This window comes from Lucilia cuprina, chromosome 5 (assembly GCF_022045245.1).
Source record: "Lucilia cuprina isolate Lc7/37 chromosome 5, ASM2204524v1, whole genome shotgun sequence".
NCBI classification, from domain to species: Eukaryota; Metazoa; Arthropoda; class Insecta; order Diptera; family Calliphoridae; genus Lucilia; species Lucilia cuprina.
Window position 1 is genome coordinate 11704074 of NC_060953.1, and position 9443 is coordinate 11713516.

The following is a 9443-nucleotide window of genomic DNA, read 5'->3' on the forward strand; positions in this document are numbered from 1 at the left end:
TCTATCTATCTATCTATCTATCTATCTATCTATCTATCTATCTATCTATCTATCTATCTATCTATCTATCTATCTATCTATCTATGACCACTAATGACCACTTAAAAGTAGCACTTAGTGAATTTGTTTACCTTCTATGTAAGTGATGTTTGTTGACTTCCAAAAGAAGCGAAAAGAATCCAAGTCAAAATAGTTGTATTCTTATTTCATAATAAAACGTTTAAGTTCAATTGTACCTTGACTCAGATATACTTAAGTCAATGTTTGTTGTTGAACAAAACTGTGGACATTTATTTTTATAGTGGCTATGGTCAAATGAGGCCCTATAATTATAGAGTTCATTAGGGTCATCAAGGCTAGTTTTGAACTTGGTTTTATTTGAATGAGGCCCTATAATTATGGAGTTAATGAGGGTCATCAAGGCTAGTGTAGAACTTGGTTTTGCAGCATTTTGTCGAGATACGTGTTTTTTTTAAACATAATTATGAACTTAATAGACCTATTCTTCGGGTTAAGTTGTTTGGAGGCTAGATGAAATAATGGACCGATGTTAACAATTTTCAATAGGCTTCGTTCCTGTGCTAAATTTCATTGAAATATCTTCAAGATTGCGATATGTAGTTTGATTATAAGGTTTACATAGACGGACGAACAGACAGACAGACAGACAGACAGACAGACAGACAGACAGACAGACATACAGGCAGACGAACAAACAGGTAGACAGACAGACGGGCGGACGGGCGGACGGGCATAGCTAAATCGATTCAGAAAATGATACTTAGCCGATTGGTATACTTTAAGGTGGGATCAATGTTAGTGCACGTTACAAACATCTACACAAACCTCGTAAACCCACCCCACTAAAGTGGTTTAAGGAATAATAAATGATCGGTAAGATTTTCATCGACGGGGTTTCGTATTCAATTGATTTTATTCATCGTTCAAAATAGTTCCAAATATATCTTCTAATTTAATATTGAATTTTTTTAAATGCTCAGCTATCCAGTGATCTAATTTCTTTTGAATTTCAGGAGTTAATTCATCTTTGTGAGAGCCCACAACACCGCGGCGCATGAATCTAAAGAGAAATGGAATAACTAATGAAAACTTCATAATTAATACAAAAAAAACTTACTCAAAGTCTGCCCGCACATTGGGACTGCCATGACCAGACTTTATATTAAAAGTGGGATTAACACGTTTATTGGCTGGAAAATGAAGAGAAAGAGTTATTTCTCTATTTGCGTTTATAACTTGGAAAATGATCCATTTAATTACCCTTCATTTGCTCAAATGATAAATGTTTTTCCAGCTGCTGAAGTTGTTCTTCACTTAGTTCAGGTCTCTCTAGAAATCGGTTAAGTTGTATTAAAACTGATCTTAAATCTCTTTTCATATCTTCATAGGTGGTGAAAAATATATTTTGTTCTTGACGCATACGCCAAAAATCCATTATATGCTCCCAATATGGGCAATACATAATATCATTATTGATCAAGTCCTCAACGAATTCATTAATATCACCCTGCCAAGTACCAAGACCACGATGAAAGTGGAAATAGGAAACAACCATGTCTTTAGGATTGCGAGCACAGTAGACAATCTGAAAACAAACAAAGGGATCCTTCAGCTTTTGGATTCATATTTGTATTATTTGCAATTCATTGGTAATAGTTTACTTAAATGTGAGAGCTTTTAGTTTTATCTAGAGCTTTTTAACCGTTTAAACAGTGATCTTGCAAAATCTGAGAAGTTTTCCTTAACTCACCTTGGATTTCTTTTGCCAAATTTGTTTGGGTATTAAATGGGCTGGTAGATGAGATTTAAGAACTCTAGGTGAAGCTGCCTGTTCCGCCAGATCAATAGTATTCTTGGGTATATTAGTGTACAAAGCACTTAAGCTAAAAAGAAAGGAAATTGAAAGCATATTCCCCCGCCCCTCAAAAAAATCACCTAAATCTCTTACTTACTCCATAAAAACACTACGAAAAGGCAAATCCTCTGCATTGGCCTTGGCAAAGTTCAAATTATTTACCAACAACCAACAGGCTTCTTGTATCCAAGTAGTGCCACATTTTGGAAAGGTCACTACATAAAGATCATCTTCTTTTACCTCAAATTCATACAGTCTTTTGAAATACTCTTCCGAAATGGGTAAAGAACACCAACGTTCCAGCCAATTCTCTCCCGTCAAAGGTATATTCGACCCATTTGCTGTAATTTCCACAAATGGGCGATTTTGTCGTTTGTCTATATTAAGCGAACAACGTCTACGCACCGAAAACATTTCCATTAAACTAAAATAATAATTGTTAAGTTTTATATAAAAATACTAAATAATTGTATGTTAAACTACTTATAGATAATATTTTCTTATAATTTATTCCCATTTACTTATAGCTCAGCAATATGTATGTATGAGGGGCACGTCCACAATTGTATGCAAAGTTGTTGATGGGAAAAAGCTTTGTTGTTTAAAGCTTTTCTCTGTATTAAACAAAATGCACATACTCAAGTGATCACTTGTTTTTTGTGTTCTCTCAGCTGATAAGAAAAGCTGTGCCTACTAAAAAGGCATATATGACAACTTTTGAAAATTTTAAAATTATGTAGAGATGAAGCTTGAACTTGTATAACCTTTGTGAACATATAGGGATTGTAAGACTTAAGCATTATGAGTTCAAAAAACCAACTAAGTTACACCAACATTAGAGTTCTGTTCTAGTTCTGTCCTAGTTCTGTTCTAGTTCTGTTCTAGTTCTGTTCTAGTTCTGTTCTAGTTCTGTTCTAGTTCTGTTCTAGTTCTGTTCTAGTTCTGTTCTAGTTCTGTTCTAGTTCTGTTCTAGTTCTGTTCTAGTTCTGTTCTAGTTCTGTTCTAGTTCTGTTCTAGTTCTGTTCTAGTTCTGTTCTAGTTCTGTTCTAGTTCTGTTCTAGTTCTGTTCTAGTTTTGTTCTAGTTCTGTTCTAGTTCTGTTCTAGTTCTGTTCTCGTTCTGTTCTAGTTCTATTCTAGTTCTATTCTACTTCTGTTCTAGTTCTGTTCTAGTTCCGTTCTAGTTCTGTTCTAGTTCTGTTCTAGTTCTGTTCTAGTTCTGTTCTAGTTCTGTTCTAGTTCTGTTCTAGTTCTGTTCTAGTTCTGTTCTAGTTCTGTTCTAGTTCTGTTCTAGTTCTGTTCTAGTTCTGTTCTAGTTCTGTTCTAGTTCTGTTCTAGTTCTGTTCTAGTTCTGTTCTGTTCTGTTCTGTTCTCTTCTAGTTCTGTTCTAGTTCTGTTCTAGTTCTAGTTGTGTTCTGTTCTAGTTTTATATAAAAAGATTCTGTACAAAACGGGATAATAATTTAATATATCTTTTAAAATTTTAATCAAATCTTGATTATTACAGTTATTTGTGACTTCTTATCACAGCCTTTTTAAAAGACAAACAAATCATAAAATAGTTTCTTGAGAATAAAATACAAAATCATTATTCTTCAGTTTTATTTTCGCAGCACGTTTGCCAAAACTGATACCGTTTATCAATCCAAAGCAGAGGGATATAAAACACGGGTTGAGTGTACCCACTAGAGTGATACAGCTCTAATCTAATCACAACCATATGGTGACATTTGAAAGACTTTTAGCAAAATAAATAATTGGTAATTATTTTCTTTAATGATCAGAGTGATTTAGTTGTTGCAAAGATTTGAAAAGTGAAACATTGCTAAATAATATGGTGGCTGCTGAAAACATTTTGAGATCGGTGGAACATGTCAGTGAAGCATCTAAGGCGAGAATACCTTTTCCCATGAAAAGATATGCCACGGAGGGTAAAAATATTCCCTTGAAGAAAAACTGGTCAGAGACTTGGTGTACTTTATCGGCTCATTTTGAGACAGTGTGTGATCAATATTTCAATTTGGAATTGCGTAAAGATGATGTCTTTGTGGTGACATTTATGAAGTGTGGTACTACTTGGATGCAGGAGTGTGCTTGGTTGTTGCTGAATAATTTGGATTATGAGAAATCTAAAGAAGAGGTTGTTATGATCAGGAGTCCCTTTTTAGAGTGAGTGTTTTGTATGAGAATAAAGTGAAGCATTACTGATTTGAAAATCATTTTTAGTTTTCACAGCATTATGCCAGGTCTTTTAAATCATGTTGAGTTGATTGAGAAACTACCCAGTCCCCGTTTAATTAAATCCCATTTACCGGCCAATTTGTTGCCTCTACAGGTCTGGGAAAAGAAACAAAAGGTATATTTTGAGAGTTAAATAAACCGTTTCTATAAACTCTAACTTAACTCTCTGTCTCTTTCTCTCCAATTTCAGATCATTTATGTGGCTCGCAATGCTAAGGATGTCATAGTATCCTCCTTCCACTTTGTTAAAAACTTAGATATGTGGCGTGGTGATAATTTCCATGATTATGTCGATGACTTTCTTAATAATGAAATTATTTACACGCATTTCTGGTCGCATATAGTAGACTTTTGGAAAATGCGCGATGAGTCCTTTATATTCTTTGTCACCTATGAAGAAATGAAACGTGATTTGGCAAATGTTTTGCAAAGACTGTGCTTGTTCCTAGAAAGACCTCAATTGTCGGAGAAAGAAATGGAAGGACTTTTACAACATTTATCGTTTGATAGTATGAAAAGTAAGTGCAATAGCTAAACTATTTTCATAAGTTATGATAATAATTGTAATCATTTCCAGAGAATAAGAAAACCAATCTGACCGATTTACTTAGAGATGACAATCCTGCTGTTAAAGAAGAATTTCAGTAAGTTTTTCACTTAATTTTATATTTAATATTTTAATATTTAAATTATTTTTAGATTTATGCGTCGCGGCATAGTGGGTTCCTTTAAAGATGAGCTCACTCCAGAATTGATTGCTAAAATCGATAAATGGTCTGGTGAATTTTTAGCTCAACATGGTTTAAAGGAAGAGGATATTTTTGGTAAAATTTAGATTTCAATAGTGTTAGTGGAAAAATGTTTTTAATATGTAAAGTTTTAAATTTAAGTTAATAAAACCTGTGATTTTACCTGTCTTCGAAAAGTAGAGACTAAACTTTATTGAATATTGCCGTTCGAACTAGTGGATTTATTCAAAAAGGCAAAAAAATGTCGATTTTGAGAACACAAAAGAGAATTTTTGGGCTCCATCTGCCTGTTGGTCCATCCGTCTTTCTATCTAGAGCACCTGAACACAGCATGAAATTCGACATAAGAAAGGGACAGAAAGCTTCCTATTGAGGATCGGCCGATAACTAATTATATCAATTCAAAAGGTCTTAAACATATCTACCATCAAAAACGTTGGATAGAAATATAGGTTTTGAGAACACAAAATAGAATTTGTGAGCTCCGTTTGCCTGTCGGTCCATCCGTCCTTCAATCCAGAACACATTTCATATAGCATGAAGTTCGACATAAGCAAGCGACAATAAATTTCTTATTGAACCTACTATCCCTATCAACCCCTCCCACTAAAACGTCCCACTCAGTACTTTCTAGTTTAACCCACTATCAAAAAAGATGGAAATATTGTTTACTGAACCCATAAAGTATATATATTCTGAAACGTTGTAAGATTCTAAAACGATCTAGCTATGTCTATCCCTGGATACGCGCCTGATCGAATTTGTGTAAACAAAAATCGTTCTAAAAGATTAAACGATTAACGGTTCACAATTGATCCTACTAGGTTCAATATTATAGAAAATCCGAAAACTTCCCTTTTATGGCTTCTAACTTAAGCTAGGCTGCACATACTTAATTTAATGTTTCTAGCCAATAATAACACACTCGTGCTGCTCTCGCTCTGCTAATCTTACTCTGCTGCTCTCGCTCTGCCTTGTTTTTATAATCAAGAGTACAATAACAAAATTTACCTTATGAATATGTATTTTGTTTTTGTTTTTTATCTCCGTTATTTGTGTCGACTTTCCGAAAGCATGTCTAACAGAATTTCAATAATTCGGATCTCGCCGATATCTGGGGTCCTCTAAAAACTGATTTCAACAAACATACATACAGACAGACAGACGGGCATACAGACGGACATGCTCAATCGACTCATCTGTATATAAGGATCCAGAATATATATACTTTATAGGGTCGGAAAATTATATTATTGAAATTACAAACGGAATGACAAACTTACACCCCGGGGGCATGTTACCTTGGTGAAGCCTTCGCCTTGGTGTTATTGCAATCCCGGGGTATAAAGAAGTGACCAATACCTCCAGTCTGGCCGGGACTGAAAAATTGGTTATAGTCTACTGCTTGGCTTAGTCCTTGCATAGATTGACAGAGCTCATACCAGAGCACGGCATAATCTGGTACTACAGGTGGCCAGTTGCCCGCAGGTCTATGTTCTGCTTGGTCAGTTGGTTGAGGTTCCTTCGGGATCTACGTATGTATAGTTGTGCATGGACCGGTCAAAGCCAATGTATAAAAATTGTCACCTAAGTAAGTTCTTCATTGAAGAACTGTTCTAGTTCTGTTCTAGTTTTGTTCTAGTTCTGTTCTAGTTCTGTTCTAGTTCTGTTCTAGTTCTGTTCTAGTTCTGTTCTAGTTCTGTTCTAGTTCTGTTCTAGTTCTGTTCTAGTTCTGTTCTAGTTCTGTTCTAGTTCTGTTCTAGTTCTGTTCTAGTTCTGTTCTAGTTCTGTTCTAGTTTTGTTTAAGTTGTACATATAACATTTTTAGTAAACATTAACAATTAATTGCTCACTTTAGTTTTCCCAAATTATCTTTGTTAAATCTTAAATATTGTAGTTATTTTTGCCTTCATATCACAGCCTTTTTTAAAAGTCGTACAAATATTATAATAGTTTCTTTAGTACAAAGTACAAAATCATAACTCTTCAGTTCTATTTTCGTAGCACTGATACCTTTTATCAATTCAAAGCAGAGGGATATACAACACGGGTTGAGTGTCCCCACTCAATTGCTGATCTGATCTAATCACAGCCATATGGTGAGGTTTGAAAGACTTCGGGCAAACTAAATAAATTATAATTATTTTGTTGAATGGTCAGAGTGATTTAGTTGCAGCAAGGATTTGAAAAGTGAAACATTGCTAAATAATATGGTGGCTACTGAAAATATTTTAAGATCGGTGGAACATGTCACCGAAGCCTCTAAGGCAAGAATGCCTTTTCTCATGAAAAGATATGCCACCGAGGGTAAAAATATTCCCTTAAAGAAAAATTGGTCAGAGACCTGGTGTACTTTATCGGCTCATTTTGAGACAGTATGTGATCAATTTTTCAATTTGGAATTGCGTAAAGATGATGTCTTTGTGGTGACATTTATGAAGAGTGGCACTACTTGGATGCAGGAGTGTGCCTGGATGTTGCTGAATAATTTGGATTATGAGAAATCTAAGGAAGAGGTTGTTATGATCAGAAGTCCTTACATGGAGTAAGTGTTATATATGTGTAAACATTAGGTGAAACATTACTAAGTTAGAAATCATTTTTAGTTTTCACAGCATTGCGCCAGGTCTGCCAAATCATCTAGAGTTGATTGAGAAACTGCCAAGTCCCCGTTTAATCAAATCCCATTTACCGCCCCATTTGTTGCCTCTACAGGTCTGGGAAAAGAAACAAAAGGTATATTTTTAGTGTTAAATAAAACGTTTATATGAATAGTAACTTAACTCTTTCATCAAATTCAGATCATTTATGTGGCACGCAATGTTAAGGATGTCATTGTTTCATCCTTTCACTTTGTCAAAAATTTGGGCATGTGGCGCGGTGATAATTTCAATGATTATGTTGATGACTTTCTTAATAATGAAATTATTTACACCCATTATTGGTCGCATGTAGTAGATTTTTGGAAAATGCGTGATGAGTCCTTTATATTCTTTGTCACCTATGAAGAAATGAAACGTGATTTGGCAAATGTTTTGCAAAGACTTTGTGTGTTCCTAGAAAGACCTCAATTGTCGGAGAAAGAAATGGAAGGACTTTTGGAACATTTATCATTTGATAGTATGAAAAGTAAGTGCAATAGCTGAACTACTTTTAAATAGTTATGGAAATAATTGCAACCATTTTTAGATAATAAGAAAACCAATCTGACCGATTTACTTAGGAAAGACAGTTCTTCAGCTAAAGAAGAGTTTGAGTAAGTTTTTCTCCTTTTATTTCTTTTAAATATTTCAATAATTTAATTAATCTCTTTTAAGATTTATTCGTCGCGGCATAGTTGGTTCCTTTAAAGATGAGCTCAGCCCCGAGTTGATTGTTAAAATCGATAAATGGTCTTGCGAATTTTTAGCTCAACATGGTTTAAAGGAGGAGGATATTTTTGGTAAAATTTAGATTGAAACAGTATTAAATGAAATTTTCATTAACTAATATATAGAGTTTTAACTAAAAGTTAATGCTAATAAAAACAAGTAATATTTCTATATTGTGCCGAATCTTATATACCCTTCACCAAGTATGTTTTAAAAAATAGTTTTTATTTATTTTGTATCTCTGCACACATGTCACACATAACATACACGCAAACAAATATAAACTGTAGCAGAAAGAAATATTAACCGTTGTAGTGTAATACCACCGTCAAACTGTATTACCACCCTCAAACAAATATGAGCTGTATTACCAACATATTACTGCTTTATCTCCTTGTTCTTTTTATACCCTTTACCTTCGTGAGAACAGAACAGCATTCAAACAGACAAAAAAAGCTGAATAAAACCAGAGGTTTCAGAGGTTGTCTCGGATTTTTGTTCATATCTCCGTTATTTATACACCGATTTTGTTGATTTTAAATAGCGATCTTCCCGAAAGCATGTCTAACTGAATTATTGAAGATTCGGATCTCGCCGATATCAGGGGACCTCTAAAAACTGATTTCAACAGACAGACAGACGGACATGGCTTAATCGACTCCGATATCTATAAGGATCCAAAATATATATACTTTATAAGGTCGGAAAATTTTATTATAGAAATTACAAACGGAATGACAAACTTTTATATACCCTTCTCACGAAGGTGAAGGGAATTTGTATTTGAAAATTAAGTTAAATATTTGTAGAACATATTCACTCAAAGTAGTGGGTTACTCCACTTGGGATATTGGTGTTAAACCAACGCATGTGTATATATTTTTAAGTGAAAGCGACAATGTGGAATTATCCGTCCATCTGCCTGTCTGTCCCTTCGTTTTCTATCTAGAATCCTGAAACATCTGAACACAGCACGAACTTTGTCATAAGCAAGAAGCTACAATATTCTTACAGAGGAACGTCCCCTCCACAATTTTCACTACTAACTTAAAAATACTTTTTAATTCTGTTCTAGTTTTGTTCTAGTTTTGTTCTAGTTTTGTTCTAGTTCTGTTCTAGTTCTGTTCTAGTTCTGTTCTAGTTCTATTCTAGTTCTGTTCTAGTTCTGTTCTAGTTCTGTTCTAGTTCTGCTCTAGTTCTGTTCTAGT

At 34.3% G+C, this 9443-nt stretch overlaps 3 protein-coding genes across 3 annotated transcripts; 2 read left to right on the forward strand and 1 right to left on the reverse strand.

The window, feature by feature from the left end:
- Positions 1–915: 915 nt before the first annotated feature.
- On the reverse strand, positions 916–2300 carry LOC111689439 (luciferin sulfotransferase-like). The gene is made up of 5 exons (XM_023451911.2): positions 1974–2300; positions 1772–1904; positions 1282–1606; positions 1139–1211; positions 916–1081 (listed from the first exon to the last, which is right to left on the reverse strand). Exons 1-5 carry the CDS (start codon positions 2294–2296, stop codon positions 934–936), a joined length of 1002 nt encoding a protein of 333 aa, XP_023307679.2. The 5' UTR covers positions 2297–2300; the 3' UTR covers positions 916–933.
- A 1352-nt stretch (positions 2301–3652) lies between these two features.
- Positions 3653–5043, forward strand: LOC124420100 (sulfotransferase 1 family member D1-like). The gene is made up of 5 exons (XM_046951990.1): positions 3653–4043; positions 4101–4230; positions 4306–4633; positions 4693–4759; positions 4815–5043. Exons 1-5 carry the CDS (start codon positions 3709–3711, stop codon positions 4948–4950), a joined length of 996 nt encoding a protein of 331 aa, XP_046807946.1. The 5' UTR covers positions 3653–3708; the 3' UTR covers positions 4951–5043.
- A 1899-nt stretch (positions 5044–6942) lies between these two features.
- On the forward strand, positions 6943–8317 carry LOC111689438 (sulfotransferase 1E1-like). The gene is made up of 5 exons (XM_023451909.2): positions 6943–7409; positions 7471–7600; positions 7666–7993; positions 8054–8120; positions 8182–8317. Exons 1-5 carry the CDS (start codon positions 7075–7077, stop codon positions 8315–8317), a joined length of 996 nt encoding a protein of 331 aa, XP_023307677.2. The 5' UTR covers positions 6943–7074.
- Positions 8318–9443: the final 1126 nt, after the last annotated feature.

What these genes read in the sequence shown, in the direction of transcription:
- LOC111689439 (XM_023451911.2), bottom strand. Translation starts at nt 2,296, where the DNA reads ATGGAAATGTTTTCGGTGCGTAGACGTTGTTCGCTTAATATAGACAAA. An exon ending in TTTGGCAAAAGAAATCCAAG is followed by an intron (nt 1,607 to 1,771) that starts GTGAGTTAAGGA and finishes GTTTGTTTTCAG; the next exon opens with ATTGTCTACTGTGCTCGCAA. An exon ending in AATGTGCGGGCAGACTTTGA is followed by an intron (nt 1,082 to 1,138) that starts GTAAGTTTTTTT and finishes ATTTCTCTTTAG; the next exon opens with ATTCATGCGCCGCGGTGTTG.
- LOC124420100 (XM_046951990.1), top strand. Translation starts at nt 3,709, where the DNA reads ATGGTGGCTGCTGAAAACATTTTGAGATCGGTGGAACATGTCAGTGAA. An exon ending in ATCGTTTGATAGTATGAAAA is followed by an intron (nt 4,634 to 4,692) that starts GTAAGTGCAATA and finishes AATCATTTCCAG; the next exon opens with AGAATAAGAAAACCAATCTG. An exon ending in GCTGTTAAAGAAGAATTTCA is followed by an intron (nt 4,760 to 4,814) that starts GTAAGTTTTTCA and finishes AATTATTTTTAG; the next exon opens with ATTTATGCGTCGCGGCATAG.
- LOC111689438 (XM_023451909.2), top strand. Translation starts at nt 7,075, where the DNA reads ATGGTGGCTACTGAAAATATTTTAAGATCGGTGGAACATGTCACCGAA. An exon ending in TCTGGGAAAAGAAACAAAAG is followed by an intron (nt 7,601 to 7,665) that starts GTATATTTTTAG and finishes CATCAAATTCAG; the next exon opens with ATCATTTATGTGGCACGCAA. An exon ending in ATCATTTGATAGTATGAAAA is followed by an intron (nt 7,994 to 8,053) that starts GTAAGTGCAATA and finishes AACCATTTTTAG; the next exon opens with ATAATAAGAAAACCAATCTG.